Source organism: Cheilinus undulatus, linkage group 11 (assembly GCF_018320785.1).
Source record: "Cheilinus undulatus linkage group 11, ASM1832078v1, whole genome shotgun sequence".
Taxonomy (NCBI): Eukaryota; Metazoa; Chordata; class Actinopteri; order Labriformes; family Labridae; genus Cheilinus; species Cheilinus undulatus.
Genome location: NC_054875.1, coordinates 46,823,746 through 46,845,781, shown reverse-complemented (window position 1 = coordinate 46,845,781; position 22,036 = coordinate 46,823,746). Strand labels below are relative to the sequence as shown.

The following is a 22,036-nucleotide window of genomic DNA, read 5'->3' as shown; positions in this document are numbered from 1 at the left end:
CTGCGAAAAACTGGACTGCCACCCCTCCAGACTTTGAAGTTTTCCCCATGTCTGCTGCTGTTTCTCTTGGAGTTTTTAAGATGTCTCTTTTCTTGCTTAAATGTGTCTCTACCAAGAGACCAAAGTCACAGATTGTCTCAAAAGCTGATCAGCATTTCCCAACCACCATTCCTCATCCTGAAACTGTTGTTTGGTGTAGAAAACCCGTCCGACTGATGTTAACCTTTAAAAAGCAGCTCTGAGTTTGGATTACAGAAGCCTAATGGATGTCTGTGTTTCTGTTTCTGCTCCATCGGCTCGCTGCTGTTTTCTGACACAGAAACCGGTTTGGTCATTAAAGGAGTCAGCAAAGTGGAAACGCTCTCACTCTTTTAACTCCACAGGGACTTCCTGTTCTCACTTCAATACTTCCTCTCCTTTTCTCTAATTCATGATCTTTCTGTCCTCTGCTCTCCTTCGTTCTTCTCTGCAGCATCATTAAATCTCTTTAAATTACTTTTAAATGTTGTTCTCTTTAGTTCCATTCTTCATTTCCTCTCTAAATCACCTCCTCCTCTTTGCTTCATTTCTCCATCAAGTCTAATGATCAGATCTGGCCTTCATGGATCTAACTGGTTCTGACTGGTCTTTATATATCTTTAATAGACATTAGCAGCCTTATTGCACTTTGACAGCAACACAAAGTCTGTGATAATCTCAATGCAGTTATTTTTTTCTGTTATTTCTGTCATTCTAGGCAAAAGACATTCCCATATCAACCTGACAGCGATCGTTATCAATGATTTTCATTAGAAATATGTGACCTGCAGATCAGACTTAAGGCCTCTAGTGATGACCACCAAAACACATCAGCTGTGATTAAGGAGGTTATTGCATGAGGTATTGTTCCGTACCATGCTGGAGCATGATATCATACAATATGATATACCAACAATCTTTCCCTAAGGTTGACTGTCTATGTTGGTAAATTTGTAAAAGTGAGTGGAACTGGTGGGGAGGTCCTCGCCAGTTCAACTCACAAGTTGCAAACTATTTGAGAGAAATGGAGAGAAAAAGCCCCCCACATCCTGCACCAACATCATGTTCTGTGCCTTTGGTGATGATGTCATCCTTTAACATCTATAAACCATTCCATCCTTGCTTTTAAAGATGATATCATCCCTTAAAGTTTATTGAAAAAATCCATTCTTGTGTTTGAAAATGCTGTCATCCTTTAAATCACATATCCCATCCTTGCCAATTAACGAAGATGTCATGAAGTATCATGTATAAAACATCCCATCCTTGCCTTTAAAGTTCATTGAACATTATGTCAAAGCCCTTAGAGATGAAGCCATCGTTCGAAGTCTATTAAACATTTAATCCTGGCCTTTAAAGATGATGTCATTCTTTAAAGTTTAACATTTACTCCTTGCTTTTAAAGATTGGATCTTTTAAAGTCAAGCTATCAGTTCATCCTTGCCTTCAAAAATGATGTCATTCTTTGAAGTTTATGAAACACTCCATCCTTGACTCTTAAAGATGATATTATCCTTTAAACTTTATAAAACATTTCATCCTTGGTTTGAAAAGGATGTGTCCCATTAAAGCTCATTAAACATTCCATCCTTGCCTACTAAAGATGATGTCATAATTTATTGTGTATAAAACATCCCATTCTTGCCTTTTACGTTCATTTAACATTTTGTCCTTGCAATTAGAGATGATGTCATCATACAATATCCATCAAACATCCAATGCTGGCCTTTAAAGATGATATCGTCCTTTAACGCCTGTAAAACATTCCAACCTTGCTTTTAAAGATGATGTCATCTTTTAAAGCCTATATGATGTTTCATTCTTGCCTTTAAAGATAATTTCATCTTTTCAGCTTAAAAACATTTCATTCTTCCCTTTAAAGATGTTATCATTCTTTACAGCTTCTAAAACATTCCAACCTTGCCTTTACAGATATCATTCTTTACCAGTTCTAAAACAGTCCAAACGTGCCTTTAAAAATGATGTCATTGCTTGAAGCCAAAACAATTTTCCATCTTGGCCATTAAAGATGATTTCATACCTTAATATTTATCAACAGTTAGCCCTTGCTTTTAAAGATGTTATCCTTTAAAGCCTGTAAACAAATTCAGCCTTGCCTTCAAAAATGACATCATCCTTTAAAGTGTATGAAACATTTCATCCTCACTTTTAGAGATGATATCATCCTTCAAAGTTTATAAAATATTCCATCCTTGTGTTTGAAGATGATGTCATCAATAAGCTCATAAAATATGCCATTTTCAAGATGGTATCCTTTGAAGCCTTCAAAGGATTCCATCCTTGCATTAGATAACTTCATAATTAAAAAAGCCTAACCAGGGACAAGGACTGCAAATTAGCCATGGCTAGATGTCTTTTATACATTGCATTGGTTGCACTGTAATTAAATGCAGCAATGCTTAAGTATTGTCCCTGACAAATAAACGGAAAAATAAATAAATAAATAAATAAATAGTGTATAAAAAATCCTATCCTTGCCTTGACAATGTATAAAATATTCAGTCTTAGCCTTTAGAAAATTACATCATCTTTAAAGCTTGTAAAACATTCCAACCTTGCCTTTGAAGATGACGTCATCTTCTAAAGCCCATAATATGTCCCATCTTTGCCTTTAAATATGATGTCGTCTTTCAAGCTTAAAATTGTCATTCTTGCCATCAAAGATATTATCATCCTTTACAGCTCGTAAAACATTTCAACCTTGCCTTTACAGATGATGTCATTTAAAGCTAATACAACATTCCATCCTTGCCTTTAAAGAAGAGTTCATTGTTTGGAGCCTAAAAAAGCTTTCCATCCTGGCTACTAAAAATTATTTGATCAATAATATAGAACATTCTATCCTTGCCTTTTGCATGCAGGCCAGTTTAGGGCTGTCCTCTTTGTTTTGAAGCCACACTGTTGTAACTCATACAGAATTTGGCCTGGCCAATCACCAAGCCCAAACAACAGACAAAGACCACGCCCCTAATTATTATATCACCCTTCAGCAGCTTCATTTTTTAATACTGGGGGTTGCTGATTGGCTGAAAGTATCAGGATAAGGGCTGGTCAGCTGACTCAATGAGGCAACATAACGTAACATTAGGATGTTTCAGGTCGGCTTGGTAAAATGACTACTAGACAAAGCAAATAAAACACCATCATTAACTGTGACCTAAATATTTCTATTCCTCTCTTCCTGTTCTCTCCAGGAGGTGGAGCTGTACAAATCCAGTCAGCAGGAGAAGCTCGGTCTGACCGTCTGCTATCGGACAGATGACGAGGAAGACCTGGGAATTTATGTTGGCGAGGTGAGGATGGAGAAACCACACCATTGCTCTTTATCCCTTTCATTTATCACAACAGTTTAGTCATTCGTTCTTTCTCTTATTTTGTGCATCAGTAATACAGCTCATATAGAAGTGACAATCAGTCAGTCATCTTTCAATTCATCCAGATTTCGATAAGTTCTCTGTCTTTTATTTTCTTCATTATCATATGCTCTGAATCATTCATCAAACCATCCACTCCCTCATTTATTCAGCCCGTATTCTAATGAGTATTATTATTTATTCATGCAGCAATTATTTATTTATCCAGTAATGAATTCATGAGCTAATTTGTTCCTCTATTGATTTGTTTATCCTTCTCATCTTTCACCTTTTATTTTAGGTCAATCCAAACAGCATAGCAGCAAAGAACGGACGAATCAGAGAGGGCGACCGGATACTACAGGTAGAGCAAAGATGATTTATATTCATTTACAAATTCATGTTTAAAATCTACACTCAGGGCCTGCTCTCTAAAGGATTTAAAGCCTTTAACTACAGAAATAATGACTTTTTAACAGGACCAAGTTTGCTCAGTTATTCATGATCTACTGTTTAATATAAAGAGGGCTCCACCACATGCCCTGCTTGTCTCTATACAGTTTACTATTTCTGATTTCAGGACTATGATATTTGGGATGGAGCTGATCAAGTTCCAGGGCTGATTTTTTATTATGTATTAAAATAATAAATGGTAAAAGTTCATAAAAGTGTTGCTGTGACATTGACTGTTGTTCCTCTGAGGTCGCCCTCTTTTTCTGTTTCCGCATCTGAACTGAGACAAATCTCTGCTCTCATAAATATTCAACCTGACCTTTGAGCTATTCTGTGCTGCCTCAGATAAATAAATACAAAGGTCTCAGTGATGGTTAGCATTAAACTCCAATCTAAACATTAAAATTCAGACCTGAAGCCCCCAGGACTGGACTGACCAATCAGAGACAGCCAGAAGCTGCATGGGTACTGATCCACCGAAACAGATAGACAAAGAGATAAGGGGTGAGCTCAGTGCAGTTTATTCAGCTCTAGTCTTTAGACCGGGGGACCCTGGAGGTGGACGAAGAGGCTAATGATCACAGCAGTGAACGCTGAGATAACTGAAACACTGAATACCACAGCAAGGAGAGGAGCTCCTGGGATGTCATCAATCCATACATCCATCCATCTGTCTGTCCACTCATTCGTCTGTCAATCCATCCATCCCTCCATCCAGACTAATCCATCGCCCATCCATCCATCCATTCACCCATCTGTCCATCCATCCATCCTTTCATCCATCCATCTGCCAGTCTGTCCACCCATTCATCAATCCAATCATCCACCCTCCATCCATCCAACCATCAATCCATTCATCCATCCTCCATCCATCTATCCATCCATCCATCCATCAATCCATCAAGACGAATCCGTCACCCATCCATTCATCCATCCTTTCATCCATCCATCCATCATCCATCCATTCTTCGTTCAATTCATCCATCCAGACTTATCCGTCGGTCATCCATTCATCCATCCCTCCATCCATCCATTTGCCTATTGGTCCATCCATCCATCCATCCCTCCATCCATTCATCCATCCTTCGTTCAATCCATCCATCCATCCATCCATCCATCCATCCATCCAGACTAAGCCTTCGCCCCAAAGAAAACCACAGTTTTCCACTAGAGAACAATGGCTTTGGTGTTGAAGGAGGTGACTCTCATCCTGACCACCTTCTATTCAGCTACAAACTGCCCCAACACCTGCTGTAGAAACTGTAACCCCTTCAGATCTGTGCCTTCAGATCCTGTCCGTGAAAACATACACAGAATCAGTGATATGGGTCAACCCTGGAGGATAACATGTCTGACTTTGTTCTGAGAGTATGGAAACAGCGCTGAGATTGGTGTACAGAGACCTGATGGGTTGTAGCAACTGACCTTTATTCCCACAGTTCTACCCACAAATATACAAATTGTACATTTAGGGGATTTTAAACTTTTCAGAATGAGCTGTAGCAGGAGTTCTATTAATAGTTTCACCTTCTTTAAATCCAGTCAAAATCTCTAATCATTGATAAGGCTCAGCCCCCTCACGTTTTGACGTTTCTGTCTTAGAGAACCATACACTGAGAAATGATGGTGAATAGAACGTCTCTCCTGACATTTCTGTGCTCATTATCCTCTGATCTCCTAGGAAAACCTCTTAGAGAAAAGGTAAAGATGGAGTGTGATATGAATAGACCACCAGCATCACCTGGTATTGCCACGGTAAGCAGGCAGGGGATAAATGATGTCAGTACAGGTTCCCATGACAGCCATCACCACGGAGATAAGGGCCCTATCCCTAACTGTCATTACACACAGTAGGACCCACACTGAGCTGGGATGTTACAGAGAGAGATTTATGTTATAGAAAGAAGAAGCCATACGGGAACAGGACCCAGAAATGCTGCCATTTTTTTGACCAAAGCTCATTTAAAATGAACTGAAGCAGCATGAAAAACTGTTCTGTGGTCACATGAATCAAAATTTGAAATTCCTTGTGGAAACCACAGACACCATGTCCTGTGGACTGCAGAGGAGAGGGACCATCAAGCTTGTTATCCTGGCTCAGTTCTAAAGCCTGCATCTCTGATTGCATTAGTGTCTATGGCGTGAGCAGCTTACACATCTGGAAAGGAACTATCAATGCTGAAAGTAGAGAGAGGTTTCAGAGCAACATATGCTCCCAACCAGACAACGTCTCTGTCAGGGAAGGCCTTGACTATTTCAGCAAGATGATGCTAAACCACATACCACATCCATCACAACAGCATGGCTTCACAGGAGAAGAGTCTGCGTCCAGAAATGGTCTGGACCTTTCACCAATAGGAACGTTTGGAGCATCAGGGAAGGAAAAATCCAGCAACAGGCCTTTTGTTAAATGGATATTAGTCTGTTTTCTCACATTTTTGTCTGTTTGCCACTGAGCACACGTTTCAGTATGTTTTGCCACTCAGCCCAGCTCTCTATTTTTGAGTTTTAATAGCAAATGCATGTCTTTAGTTTCATCTGATTCTAAGGTACGATCACTCATTAAAAGAGAAATTAATCAATAGAATAAATATGTGATCTTATCCTTTTTTAGATTAATGGCGTGGATATCCAGAACCGAGAGGAGGCGGTGGCCATTTTGACCCGAGAGGACAGCACCAACTTCTCCCTGCTGCTGGCCCGGCCTGATATAGAGGTGATGGCACACAAAAACTACAGCACAGCAACAAAATCACCTAAAAACTGCAGACTTATTCATTCAAGTACCATGAAAATGCTCTGTGATACAAGATGCGGTCTAAATAATCCAGGTCCTTTATGAGGTCAACTATAACACAGGTCAGGACCGGCGCCTGAAGATGTCAAACGTCCTCCATGTTTCTCCCAAAAACATCAACACTCATCATGGGTCTGAAAGTCTTTGCATACTGGGTCTGTGTTTCCATGGTGGAGCATTGTATGGTGCACACAGCCATGATAAATGTCTGCTGGATTACAGCAGGTCCCTGTGGGCGTGTCCAAATCTGCTGACGGAACAAACTGCAGGACGGCGTGCATTCATACATGTCCAACACACGCACACGTGCACACATGTTTAAAGACAGACGTGCGCGATGTGACAGTCACTCTGACAGCCGAGCTTGTTAGCTCCCCTTGTAATGAGACTGAGAGATGATGGATGTTTCATCGATTCTGCAGAAAACATCAGAATATGATGAAGGAGCAGCTGTGAGGGGGGAGGCAGAAAGCTCAGACATGCAGAATAATGTTCTAGAAAGTCTCCTCTAATCCTTTTATAAAAGCTTTTAATTCTATCTTCAATCTAACAGCACCCCCAGATCTAACAGCACCTCTCAAAACAGTTAACTGTGGTGAGTGTAGTGACTACTGCGGCCTTTAGAGGGTGCTAACACTCTAAAGGCTAACCAAACAAAAACCAACATAAAGGTGGAAAAATGAGGAAAATTATGGCTAAATATTTCCAGTGTAGAAAAAAAAACTATCAGTGAGGTTTCTAAAAATAGACAATAGTACCAGAGAGATGCCTGAATGATGAAATGATGATGTGATGCTAGGGCAAGGGATGATGGATGAAGAGAGGAGGTAGAGGAGAGGAAAATCATTACATATGACCGTTGTTGTCCTTCAGTCAAGGACACAAACATGAAATATACACGAGGAGAAGATCTGACAGATCAGTCCATTCATAACTTAGTTCATGGAGCTGATGAGGGACACTCTACCAGTTCCACTTACTTTTCCAAAAGTTGCCAATGATGGCCAACTAGTTGGCAAAAATGCAGAAAAAAGCCCTAATATCCCCAGCTTCACCAACATTCCATCCTTGCCTTTAAAGATTGACCTTTAGACCCTTTAACACATTTCATCCTTGTCTTTCAAGATAGGATGTGTTTAAGCCAAAAAGACATTCCAGCCTTGCCTTTAAAAATGACGTCATGCCTGAATACATATAAATCATTCCATCCTTGCCTTTGAAGATAGTGTCACTTTAAAGTCTTTAAAGTATTTTGTCCTTGGCTTTGCATATAATATCATTTAATGCCTATAAAACATTCCACCCTCACCTTTAAAGTCATTTTAGAGTCTTTAAAACATTCCAACCTTGCTTTTCAAAGAAAATATAAGAACGCTATTTCCATTTGGATTTTAGACACTTTCATGTCATCATAAATAAAAGATTAAATGATCAATGATTTAATCCCACCCTTATAAACGGGAAAGACTGGAATGTTCTGACCTGACACTGATGTTTTTCTTTCCAGGATGAGCAGCTTCCTGCTGATCCGGAGGAGGACATGGAGCTGACTCTGGAGGGAGGAGCCTTCCACCCAAACCCCCGAGCCTCCATCACCTCCTCTCAGCTGGCTGGGTATTATCGCCTCTGCCAAGGAGGAGGTGGAGGGGGAGGAGACACAGCAGGCGCTGAGGTAGAAGAGGAGGAGGAAGACGGTGATGAAGGGGAGAGAGGAGAGAAGGAGGAGCCTCCTGTGCCCCTCCCTCCTCTGCTTGGCCTCCCTCCACTGCTCTCTAACAGTCAAGAGCTGGACAGCGGTGTGGGTCGCACCGATGACAGCACCCGCTACGAGGAGTCATCTGAGCACGACCTGTTGGGCGACCAGACCAGCGCCTGTAACACCAACACCACCAACACACCAGGCAGCACCCGCAAGTTCAGGGCCGCACCCAGTCCCAGGTTGATAATATCTGAACATTTGAAATGTTACAATGACTGGTTTTAACTCTGACGTTAAACGTTTTATTTGCCCCCTTCAAAATAAAAGCCTCAGACATCATACTGTTGGAGGAGAAACTGAAATCCACAGAGCAGAGACTTTTAAGTATTGATATCTCAAGCTTTGATAATCTTAGGACAGGCAGATCCTAACTTATAACTCCAAATAGAGTTAATGAGGTCAATAACTGAAAAACAGTCTCTGATATTAACCCCATGTGTGCTGTCCCCCATAGGCCGAGTCCTAGACCCAGCCCCGGCCTTGGTCCCAGTCCAGGACATGGCAGAGGAGACACCACCCCACCTTTCCACCACCTCAGAGATCTCCAACTGAGCTCAGACTCCCTCCTAGGCACGGACTGGACGGCTGCTGGTGGAATGGGAGGAGCAGCGTACAGCCCCCACCACCACCACCACCACCATCACAAGGTACAAATACCTTGAATATGCTTTGATACAACACTCTAGAAACAGACTGTCCTTTAAGTAACAACCTTCTGTGGCTTACCTACTTGAATTTGCTTTGATAGGACACTTTGAGAACAGTCTTCCCTTTCATTACTGTCCTTCTGTGGCTTACCCTTCTTGAACATGCTTTGATACAGCATTCTGAGAACAGCCTACACTTACCCTTTTCAAATATGCTCTGATACAGCACTCCAAGAACTGTCTACTCTTTCAGCAGTGACCTTCTGTTGCTTATGCTCCTCAAATATGCTCTGATACAGCACTCCAAGATCAGTCTGCCCTTTCAGCAATAACCCTCAGTGACTTACCATCCATGAATATTCTTTAAGGCAGCAATCCGAGAATAGTCTGCCCTTTCAGCAGTGACCTTATGTGGCTTACCATCCGTGAAAATACTTAAAGGCAGCACTCCAAGAACTGTCTACCCTACCAGCAATGACCCTTGGTGGCTTACCCTTTTCAAACATGCTCTGATACAGCACTCCAAGAACTGTCTACTCTTTCAGCAGTGACCTTCTGTGGCTTACCCTCCTCAAATATGCTTTGATACAGCACCCCAAGATCCCTCTGACCTTTCAGCAGTGACCTTCTGTGGCTTACCCTCCTTGAACATGCTCTAATAGAGCACTCCAAGAAAAGACTGCCTTTACAACAGTGACCCTCTGTGGCTTACCCCCCTTGGGAAGATATGCTGCTGTTGGTTGATTTTTAATGATTTTTCTGTTCTCAGTTGGGATTTCTGCTGGTTGTGTTCTTATTCTTTATTACTTTGCATGTTAAGTTTGGGGGCTTCGAAGGAGATTATGATATGAGAACAGAAACACAAAATAAAGTCTAAATGGACTCGTTATTCTAACAGCTAAAGTGACCCTGCAGATGAACTGCAGTGGGATGTTCTGTGTTCATCTCTTCAGCTTCGACATCCTCACAGCGATTATCTGGAGGGGTTCATTTCAGCTGAGCTGTCCGTCGTCTCATAGCAACAAGAGCCGGTACCACAGCATCCATCCTCCAGCTTTAAAGCTGTTAGAGAACATGATAACTGCTGCTGCTGCCAGGCTGAGCACACTTTAGAGATGATTCCCAGAGATGATGTCTGGAGATATTTAGACTGGTTTAGACTCCAATCTAATGACAAACATGTGCTGGAGGCTACTGACATGTTATGACCCTTGAACATCCACAGATATGACGGGGTCTGTACAAACCCAATTCCAAAAAGTTTAGCTGCTATGTAAGAAGCAGAAGACAATGTTTGTCAAATCTCATTTCAGATCATTTCATGATTTCATGCTATGAAACTCTCCTGTGACCTTATTTTTGGCCTCATGTTCTGTTTGTTTCTCCCAACATTTCTTTTCAGCACTTCCACGTCCATCAGCAGCCGCCGTCGCTGACGATGATGATGCCAGGGCTGACAGAAGATGAGTGCCAGAGATACCAGGAGCTTCTGGAGATCAAGTGTCAGTACGAGAGACAGACAGAGAAACAGCAGAGAGACGCAAAACGAGAAGATGGCGAAGTCAAGGAGAACGATGGAGAGACAGCAGGGGCTGGGATGGAAGGAGAGCAGACAGCTTCTTCTTCTCCAGTGGTAGACGTGAACTGCAACTCGACTCTGAGTGAACATGAGATGGCGCTGATCGAGGAGGAGCTACGCCACCTGGAGTTCAAGTGCAGGAACATCCTGAGAGCTCAGAAGATGCAGCAGCTGAGAGAGAGATGTCTGAAGGCCTGGATGATGGAGGAGGAGACGGTGGCAGGTGGCCCACCTGAAGAAGGTAACTATGACAACCACAGGTAATGGGAGAAATGCCAGTGGTTCCTAAGTGTCACTTCCCATTTGATTTGAGACTTCAAGTCTGTCTGAGTGGAGTTTCACAGGAAACCCCATTCTGTTTCTGATCCCATTGTCAGATTTACTAGAGGAGAAACAAATCAACGACCCATCCACAGCCACACCTTAATCTCCATGACCGCAAGGTCACAGCTAATCAGAGACTCCAGAAGTTCTCAGCTCTGTACTGACAAAAAGTCTGTCACATACAGATCAATTACACATTGGTCTACAAGAGGTTCAGTTTTGGTCAGTCTTTGTTCTCAAAAACATCTACAAGAAAAGATAAAAATGCTCTGTAAAGATCACTCTATGACAGCAGTAGCCCGTCCTTCAGTGTGATGCTAAACCAGCTCATTAACAGACACCAATGATGTCTTTGATATCAGAACATTTTCTCCCCATTCTGCTGTAATGACTCTTTGATTTTCAATGTGTTTGAATGTTTTATAAGTTTTGATGACATCGTCTTTAAAGGCAAGGATGAAATGTTTAATAAACTTTGAAAGATGATGTCATCTTTAGAGTCAGAGGGTAGAATATTCATGACTCGGGATGTTTGGACATTGATCAAATAGGTTAATAGTTGGCAACTTTTGGAAAAGTGGGGGCACTGGCATAGAGTGAGAGTTTCCCTTTATGGATGGCGGATGGATGGCACCGTAAATATGGCTAGATTATGGATGGTGGATGAAGAGTTGGATGCTTAGTTTGATGGATGGACAGATAAATAGTATATATGGATGGATGGATGTTGTATATAGATGGGTGAACATTTGGATGAACTGGTAATTAATAGGTTGGATGGAGGATGACAGACAGCAGACAGATGGATGGATGGATGGATGGATGATGGCTGGGTGGGTGGATGGATGGATGGATGGATGGAAGGTTAGCAGACAGATGGATGGATGGATGGATGGATGATGGCTGGGTGGGTGGATGCATGGATGGATGGATGGATGGATGGATGGATGGATGGATGGATTGATAGTGGACAGATGAATGCTTAGTGGATGATGGATGGATGGCCGGGTGGATGGATGGATGGATGGATGATTAGTAGATGGATGATGGATGGATGCATGGATGGATGGAATTATGGATTGATAGTGGATAGATGAATGCTTAGTAGATGATGTATGGATGGATGATAGATTGATGGATGGATGGATGGATGGATGGATGGAGGGATTTAATTTAATTTAATTTAATTACTTATTTGGTTAGGACAGTGCACGTCAATCAACATTTTTGCAAAACACGTCAATGTAAATATGCCAGAATTAGCACAATAGCTAAATTTCATCCATTGTCCTAAGGCAGGATAACTTTGCAAAGCAGATGGATACGCCCATTTCCTTGTTTTTCACTGGTGAATCCATCTTGTTAAGCTCCCATCTGAACTGTTTGGGCCCGGTTAGAAAGTAACAAGACCAATCAGCAACGAGGGGCAGTACTTTCAGGTGCAGCAGAGTCATGACGTAAACAAGCAGCAGCAAGAGCTGGTGCAGTTATGGAGGAAGAGGTTAGCGTGGATGCTGCTAAAGCACCAGTTTTATCAGAACTTGACAACAATTCTTCATTAAAAGAAGAACAAAGAATAGCACTGAGTTGTTTTCTTTTCAAAAATGACAAAAGTCGAGTACTTACATGTCTATAGTCGCCATGTTTCGCATTATTCCTCACTAACTGCGCAAGCGCAGCTTGATAGCAGCTACGTCACGTGTTTTGTTGCTATTATTAGTCCGTAGAGATGTTATAGACAGAACATTCATCCAATCACACTCCGAGTTTTTTTAAAGCCTCTGCCTTTTCTCAAAGGTTTCCCATTGAAGCATTCCCAGATGGATGTGTGAAACAAAACCATCTGGCCTGGTTAAAGGTAGGATGGATGCTGGATAGTTATTGGATAGATGGATGGATAGAGGAATTGACAGATGGTTTGGATGGTTGGATGTTCCACCCACTTTTCCAAAGGTTGCCAAGAAAGGGCAGTCAACATCAACAGAAGAAGAGAGTAAAAACTGTTGCACAGTGTAACATTAAAAGCCTTCAACATTGTTTTTCCAGAGTTTCTAAAAATTTGATGATTTTCGTCATCATCAAAATTATTGATTATTGATGAGCCATGATTTATTATTGCTGATGTTCATCATCATAATTATTATACTACTGACTCTAAACTAACCATGATTAAAACGGTATTCCTCTCTTCCAGGTGTGGCTAACGACGATGATGATGATGACCCTCATCATCACGAGTTGTCGGCCATCAACGAGCTCCCAGAGCGAGAACGATCTGACGACAAAGACAGCACCAGCGCTTACAACACTGGAGGAGAGAGCTGCCGGAGCACGCCATTGGTCAGCACGGAACAGATCCCGCCTCTCCAGGAAGAGGAGGATGAAGGAAGGAGACGGCTGATGTCTCCACCTCCTTTTCTCCCCCTCAGTCGCCTCCCCCCTTTGAACTCCCCCCTCACCCCACGGCGTCATGGGCGGGACCGAGACAGAGAGAGACGCCACTCCAACCTCAGCTGCACCTTCTCACCCAGCAGTTACAGGAAGTACGAAACAGCCAATGGCAGCGTGGCACGTGGCTCAAGCTCCACCCCCTCAACACCCTCCAAGTTCAGGTACAGAGGAGGTTTTGTTTTTAAAATAATGATGATGCCTCTGTTTTTCAAACCTGGAATGTTTAATAAGCCTTGATGACATCAAAATATTACATTATCTTCAAAGGCAGAGGACAGAATGTTGGTGAAGCTGGGGATGTTGGGTTTTTTCTCCTCTATTTTTGCCAAATAAAGGGAAAACCTCACTCCTCACCATTTCAACCCACTTTTCCAAAAGTTGCAAACAAAAGACAGTCAACATAAGTAACAGATTGTTGATACATATGTTCAGGTTAGTCTTGGATTGGACTGTAATAATATTCCATTCTTACTGTTTTTGTCACCATCATCAGGTCCCTGACCAGAGAGGCGGGTTCATCTTCAAAAAGGGGTGTGGCTGATGGAGGGCGGGGCTCCAGATCAGGTGAGTAAACCGTCTTCTCTAACTACATCCCTTTCAGCAGAGCTCAAAAGTGACTGCCCACTTTTTTCTTGTTTCCTTAGAAAATACTTATATCAATATTTTTATACCTGGAACCAACTTAACCAGCTACCTGAATACTCTGGACTGTAAAACATTTTATCCGATCACAAAAGGGGACTGAAAAAATTGAGAGAACAAGCCACACTCAGGTAGCTCATGGTCTGTCTGAGATGGTTGTGACATCATGACGGATAATCAAATACTCTATGAAAAAAAAACATTTTTACCAACTTCAGTTACCACACTGATGAGCTCGATTGTAACCCTCCAATCTGCTTGTTTAAGTAGATTTACAAAAACTTACTCTATTGTTGTCATCTCACTAAAAACAGTTAACCATGGCTGCTTTGACTGCAGGTGGAGCCCCCGACAGGTCTGGAGGTGTCAGTGCAGAGTCCAGTCCCTACTTTACCCGCAGACATCACAGTCGCAGTAAACCATTGGAGCGCTATCAGAGCTGTATGACACTGCCTTCTGAGGGGCTGGTTGATCCTCTGGACCGGGTCAGAGACGGAGCCAGGGCAGAGGGGGACGAGAGAGGGCGGGGCACGGGGAGCAGCGGCCCAGCCAGTCCCAGGAGTGTCAACAGTGCCCCCTGTGGTCTGGAGGATCACCATGCCTCCCGGTTAGGACTGGCGTTACCGCTCGGACTGACGCAGTCATCACCGACTGCATCACCTCAGCGCATGGAGTGGAAGGTAAGAAACGGACTAACGAGAGAGACATCAGAGACGAGATTAAGCCAGTTATTCTTTAGGGGACACATTTGGAGGGTTTTATGGATCATTAAGAAGGATCCAGGGAAGAGGTCCTGAGAGGAAAACTCAGGTTTGTTGATTTGATACAGTAAATCAACAAACCTGAAAAAAACCCCGTGTTGTTGAAAAGCTTCCTTTAAAACTGACTAAGGAAGGACTGATGTGTCTGTTGTTTTCAGGTAAAGATCCGCAGTGATGGCACTCGCTATGTGGCCAAACGGCCGGTGAGGGACCGCCTCCTAAAGGCTAGAGCGATGAAGATCAGAGAGGAACGCAGCGGCATGACGACAGATGATGATGCTGCCAGTGAGATGAAGCAGGTAGAGTCAAAATCCAGTTTATTTTGGAGTTTCTGCAAATTTGTCTAACTTAAATGTTTCAAATCATCAGACAAATTGTAATATTAGACAAAGATAACCTGAGTAAATAAAAGTCAGTTTTTAAATGATGATTTTAAGGCAAAAAGTCATCCAAACCAACCAGGCCCCCCAAAAAAGTAATTCCCCCCTTTATGAAGTTATGAATTAGCTGTGATTAACAGCATTTTTTGGAAAGCTGATTTCAGTTTTACCAACCACACCCAGGCCTGATTACTGCCAGATCTGTTAAATCCAGAAATCCTTTAAACAGAACCTGTCTGACAAAGGGAAGTAGGCTACAAGATCTCCAACTCACTATGTCACCATCTAAAGAAACTCAAGAACAAATGAGAAACAAAGCCACTGACATCTATCAGTCTGGAAAGGGTTACAAAGACATTTCTAAGGCTTTGGGACTCCAGCCAACCATGGTGAGCCATTACCCACAAATGGAGAAAACTTGGAACAGTGGTCAACCTTCCCATGAGTGGCCGGCCAACCAAAATGATTCCAAGAGCGAATCGAGGACTCATCCAGAAGTTCACAGAAGAACCCAGAGCAACATCTAAAAGACACTTGTGTAATGCAGCAAGACAATGACCCCAAACACACCAGCAAGCCCACCTCTGAATGGCTTAAAAAATGCAGGTTTTGGAGTGGCCTAGTAAAAATCTGGACTTTGCAATGTAAAAGACACACTGCAAGTTATCACAAGTGCTTCTTTGCAGTTGTTGTGGAACAACCGGACTAAAACTAAGTTTAGGTTTTGTCAGAATGACAAAAACTAGACTAAAATTTAATGTAGTTTTTGTCGGACATTCAAAATCTGTGATATTTCTCTACTGTGGGTAAGTCAATGAAAATGCAATGCATCAGTAGCTATTCGGCCTCTCACCTGTAGAAAGCAGGGACCCAGGTTTGGCAGGGTGCAGAGAACAAACTACAATGATCTGGTACCAGATTAAGGCAAGAAAATAAATGATGGACTAAAAGTAAAGCCTAAAATGTGAGGAATTATGGACTAAAACTAGACTAAAATGTTTTGCATTTTCATTGACTAAAACTAGACTAAAACTAAAATGCATTTCTTTTCAAGACTAAAACTAAAACTAAAATTAGAAATACCTGCCAAAATTACAACTGATTAGGTTTAGATGAATGGTGCAGTTACCTATTTTTCACCACAGTTCAAGCACTGTTGGCAAAATCCTTTAGTAGAGTCATATCAAAATGAAAAGGCAATATTAAAAAGAAAATAAGGAACACATAGAGAATGTAAAAAGAGGTGAAGGAGGAGAGAGGAGTGGTAATGTCAGTAGTTCTTAGGTCATGAAGCCTCAAATTGTCAAAACTAAACCAGCTAAACTTTGACCAGCCCTGAAAATGCTGTTGATAATCACAGGAACCTAATATGTAGCATGAATATCTAAAAAAAAAAAAAAAAAAAAGGGAGAAATCCACCTCTGATCCTGTTGAGAGTCTGTGAGCTTTCTGCTTCATTAGTCACATTTGGTTTCAAGGAAATTAAATTGATTGATTTTAATACTTAAGTGCTCACTAATCCGGTGATAAACTCATCCGAAATAACGATTAATCATTTCTTTGACAAACTTCTACTGAACTGTGCTCTAACAGGGCCGATACTGGAGCAAAGAGGAGAGGAAGCAGCAGCTGCTGAGAGCTAGAGAGTACCGACGGAGACGAGAGTTCATGATGCAGAGCCGCCTCGACTACCTCAAAGGAGAAAGGTAGGAGCAAATAAATACGGAATGAATAAATTCGGGACAAATAAATACACTTTTATCAGTAAAAATAGATAGAAAATGATCTTACTTTATCCTCACAGTATGAGTCAATTCAGTATTTTCAGACTCATTTATTTTGGCGGCACTGATAGAGAAAATTAGGTGACCAGTATTAAAATGATTTCAAAGCTTTTTTTGAACATTCCTATTATGCATTTTTATTCTATTTAATTTTTAAACATCAACTACTGATGTCCCTGGGCCATGATCAGCTGATACTAATGTTAAACTGGCACATTAGTGAATCCCTAATCTTTTTACTTTTTTGTTTTAATAAAGTGTTTGTAGAGGGAAGTTGTGCTGATTGAAAGCAGTTGGGTTTTTAGTGTTTTAAGATGTGAAGATTGAAGTCAACAGTAAAACCGTCTTACCTTTCTCAGGTGTTCAGACTCTCCGCAGAGTAAAAATCCATCAAACATCCCTGAGATAAACTGCTGATAATCCCATAATCCATCAGTGCATCTGAGAAAAACACATCGGTTCATCTTTGAACAGTCTGAGTTAAACAAAGACAAAAACACTGTAGACTCTCCTCCACACACACTGAACCAGCCTGATCACCTTCACCTGGGAGATTCTTCTTCTTCATGATTTAAGGCAGGCAACAACAAGAAACAAGGGCAGACTGCCACCTACTGTCCTGGAGTATGAAACACAGGATATATGAGACTAATTTAAAGACAATATCAATCCAACCAGGAACACATCCATCCATCCATCAACACATCCATCCATGCATCCATCCATCAACACATCCATCCATCCATCCATCCATCCATCCATCTATCAATCCATCAACACATCCATCCATGCATCCATCCATCAACACATCCATCCATCCATCCATCCATCTATCAATCCATCAACACATCCATCCATCCATCCATCCATCTATCAATCCATCAACACATCCATCCATGCATCCATCCATCAACACATCCATCCATGCATCCATCCATCAACACATCCATCCATACATCTATCAATCCATCCATCCATCCAACACATCCATCCATCCATGCATCCATCCATCAACACATCCATCCATCCATCCATCTATCAATCCATCAACACATCCATCCATGCATCCATCCATCAACACACCCATCCATCCATCCATCCATCCATCCATTCATCCATCTATCCATCCATCAACACATCCATTCATCCATCCATTAATCCATCTATCCATCCATCTATTCATGCATCCATCCATCCATCCATCCATGCATGCATCCATCAAGATTCAAGTTTCAAGGTTCACTTTATTATCCCTGTGAAGGGCAATTTTCGCAGCCAGCAGTCAAGACATACATTCAGATCGATCATAAAAAGCAGCATTGACAACACAATAAATAGAAGCATGAGAGACTGTGTGCAATACAATGATAAAACACAATAACAGGAATACACAGAAAGGCTCTCTGACACGCACACACCACTGCTGCATGTCACCATTACCAGCGCCATTCTCTGACGGCTCTCTCTTTGGTGCCTGGATTTATCCATCCATTCATCCATGTATCAATCCATCCATCAACACATTCATCCATCTATCCATCCATCTATTCATGCATTCATCCATCCATGCATCATCTTTCAAATATCCATCCATGATCCATCCATCCATCATCCATCTGTTAATTCATCAGTCATTTATCCATTCACTAATCTGTCAACCATCCATCATCTTTCTGTCCATCATTCACCATTTATCCATTCACTGATCTATCATCCATTCATCCATACAGCCATTCATCTGTCAGTCTGTGTGTCAATCTGCCCATCCATCCATCCATCCATCAACACATCCATCCATCATCCATCCATCCATCCATCTATCCATCAACACATCCATCCATCCATCCATCCATCATCCATCCATCATCCATCCATCCATCCATCCATCAACACATCCATCCATCAATCAACACATCCATCCATCCATCCATTCATCCATCATCCATCCATCCATCCATCCATCCATCCATCAACACATCCATCCATCCATCCATCAACACATCCATCCATCCATCCATCATCCATCAATCCATCCATCCATCAACACATCCATCCATCCATCCATCCATCAACACATCCATCCATCCATCCATCCATCAACACATCCATCCATCCATCCATCCATCCATCATCCATCCATCCATCCATCCATCAACACATCCATCCATCCATCCATCCATCCATCAACACATCCATCCATCCATCCATCCATCCATCAACACATCCATCCATCCATCCATCCATTACTTCCTTATGACTCTCCCATTTTTCTAAAGGTTTTTGGCTGAAATAGAGGGAAAAAGGCTACAACATCCCAATCTTCACCAACATTCTGTCCTCTTACTTTGATGATGTCATCCTCTGAAGCACATTAAACATTCCATCCTTCAATCCTACGACATTCAGACCTCCACGTATCAGACTGTGGACAACACTAGTGTTCTCTATAGAACGATGTTAGTGATATGAAAGCAATTCAATGGGGGAGAGAGGTAACCATGCTGGAGCATGGTAAGAAACAACCATGCCTGATGTAAAATATCCTATCACCCTAAACAGCCTACCTGTAAATATGATTATTTTACATCTCTCTGCTTTCTTGTCATTTTTGAACCACAGACTTTTCTAGCAGCAGCAGGCATAGAATAGAGACCAGACTCTTTATTAGGATGGTCTATTATTAGAAGATTTATGGTAATGATGAAATTCAGGTCTTCAGACGAGGTCATTGTATCTGGTAAAATACAGCATAGTAACTGTTTCTGGTTTTCTTTTCAGGGACTCTTCATCGTTGACTGGAGGAGGTGATGATCCCCACTCATCCCATAGCACTCATCTTCAACCCCAACAGGATTCTCCCTGCAACAACATCCTGTTACTGAGCCAGAAGAAGATCATGAAGAAGAGGAACCGACGAATTCTTGACAACTGGATCACCATCCAGGAGCTGCTGGCTCACGGCTCCAGATCACCAGATGGGAAGAAAATCTACAACCCTCTGCTGTCTGTGACCACGGTGTGAAAATCTACAACCCTCTGCTGTCTGTGACCACGGTGTGAAAATCTACAACCCTCTGCTGTCTGTAACCACAGTGTGAAAATCTACAACCCTCTGCTGTCAGTGACCACAGTGTGAAAATCTACAACTCTCTGCTGTCTGTGACCATGGTGTGAAAATCTACAACTCTCTGCTGTCTGTGACCACGGTGTGAAAATCTACAACCCTCTGCTGTCTGTGACCACAGTGTGAAAATCTACAACCCTCTGCTGTCTGTGACCACAGTGTGAAAATCTACAACCCTCTGCTGTCTGTGACCACGGTGTGAAAATCTACAACCCTCTGCTGTCTGTAACCACAGTGTGAAAATCTACAACCCTTTGCTGTCTGTGACCACGGTGTGAAAATCTACAACCCTTTGCTGTCAGTGACCACAGTGTGAAAATCTACAACCCTTTGCTGTCAGTGACCACAGTGTGAAAATCTACAACCCTCTGCTGTCTGTGACCACGGTGTGAAAATCTACAACCCTCTGCTGTCTGTGACCACAGGTTGATCGAAGGACAGCGAGAAAAATAGAGTTCATGTTGAGCCCTGCATAATGACTACCTTTTGAAAATAGACTCCTGTAATTGAGAATCCTTTTTTAAAAGTTTTACTTAAGACAGCAACATCATCCTCAAAGGCAAAGATGGAATCTTCAATAACTTTGAAGGATGATATCATCTTCAAAGGAAAGTTGGAATGTAATAAACTTAAAAGGATGACATCATCTTCAAATGAAAGTTGGAATGTAATAAACTTTAAAGGATGACATCATCTTAAAACGAAAGTTGGAATGTAATAAACTTTAAAGGATGACATCATCTTAAAACGAAAGTTGGAATGTAATAAACTTTAAGGGATGACATCATCTTCAAACGAAAGTTGGAATGTTAATAAACTTTAAAGGATAACATCATCCTTAAAATCAAAGATGAAATGGTTCTTAGACATTAAATGAAAATATCGTCTTCAAAGGCAACAATGAAAAGTTTTAGAAACTTTAAAGGATGACATCATCTTCAAAGGCAACAATGAAAAGTTTTAGAAACTTTAAAGGATGACATCATCTTCAAAGGCAACAATGAAAAGTTTTAGAAACTTTAAGAATGATGTCATCTTCAAAGACAACAATGAAATGTTTTAGAAACTTTGAAGGATGACATCATCTTCAAAGGCAACAATGAAGTGTTTTAGAAACTTCGAAGGATGACATCATCTTCAAAGGCAACAATGAAGTGTTTTAGAAACTTTAAAGGATGACATCATCTTCAAAGGCAACAATTAAATGTTTTAGAAACTTTGAAGGATGACATCATCTTCAAAGGCAACAATGAAATGTTTTAGAAACTTTGAAGGATGACATCATCTTCAAAGGCAACAATGAAGTGTTTTAGAAACTTTGAAGGATGACATCATCTTCAAAGGCAACAATGAAGTGTTTTAGAAACTTTAAAGGATGACATCATCTTCAAAGGCAACAATTAAATGTTTTAGAAACTTTGAAGGATGACATCATCTTCAAAGGCAACAATGAAATGTTTTAGAAACTTTGAAGGATGACATCATCTTCAAAGGCAACAATGAAGTGTTTTAGAAACTTTGAAGGATGACATCATCTTCAAAGGCAACAATGAAGTGTTTTAGAAACTTTAAAGGATGACATCATCTTCAATGGCAACGATTAAATGATTTGTAGACTTTGAAGGATGACATCATCTTCAAAGGCAACAATGAAATGTTTAGAAACTTTGAAGGATGACATCATCTTCAAAGGCAACAATGAAGTGTTTTAGAAACTTTGAAGGATGACATCATCTTCAAAGGCAACAATGAAGTGTTTTAGAAACTTTAAAGGATGACATCATCTTCAAAGGCAACGATGGAATGATTTGTAGACTTCAAAGGATGACATCACCTTCAAAAGAAAAGTTTGAATGTTTTGTAAACTTTAACAGGATGACATCAACATCAAAAGGCAAAAAGTTTGAATGTTTTGTAAATGTTGGTGACAGATCTAAGGGATG

The 22,036-nt window shown here is 41.3% G+C and overlaps 1 protein-coding gene across 1 annotated transcript in view; it reads left to right on the top strand.

The window, feature by feature from the left end:
• Positions 1-19,991, top strand: part of LOC121517878 (PDZ domain-containing protein 4-like) — a 53,779-nt gene extending 33,788 nt beyond the window's left edge. Inside the window, exons 6-17 of the mRNA XM_041799968.1 lie at positions 3,234-3,332; positions 3,694-3,756; positions 6,460-6,561; positions 8,150-8,580; positions 8,856-9,048; positions 10,451-10,868; positions 13,146-13,563; positions 13,896-13,966; positions 14,384-14,724; positions 14,964-15,104; positions 16,779-16,891; positions 19,748-19,991. Of these exons, the coding sequence (XP_041655902.1) occupies positions 3,234-3,332; positions 3,694-3,756; positions 6,460-6,561; positions 8,150-8,580; positions 8,856-9,048; positions 10,451-10,868; positions 13,146-13,563; positions 13,896-13,966; positions 14,384-14,724; positions 14,964-15,104; positions 16,779-16,891; positions 19,748-19,991 (2,634 nt within the window). The remainder of the gene's footprint in view (positions 1-3,233; positions 3,333-3,693; positions 3,757-6,459; positions 6,562-8,149; positions 8,581-8,855; positions 9,049-10,450; positions 10,869-13,145; positions 13,564-13,895; positions 13,967-14,383; positions 14,725-14,963; positions 15,105-16,778; positions 16,892-19,747) is intronic.
• The last annotated feature ends 2,045 nt before the right edge of the window (positions 19,992-22,036 follow it).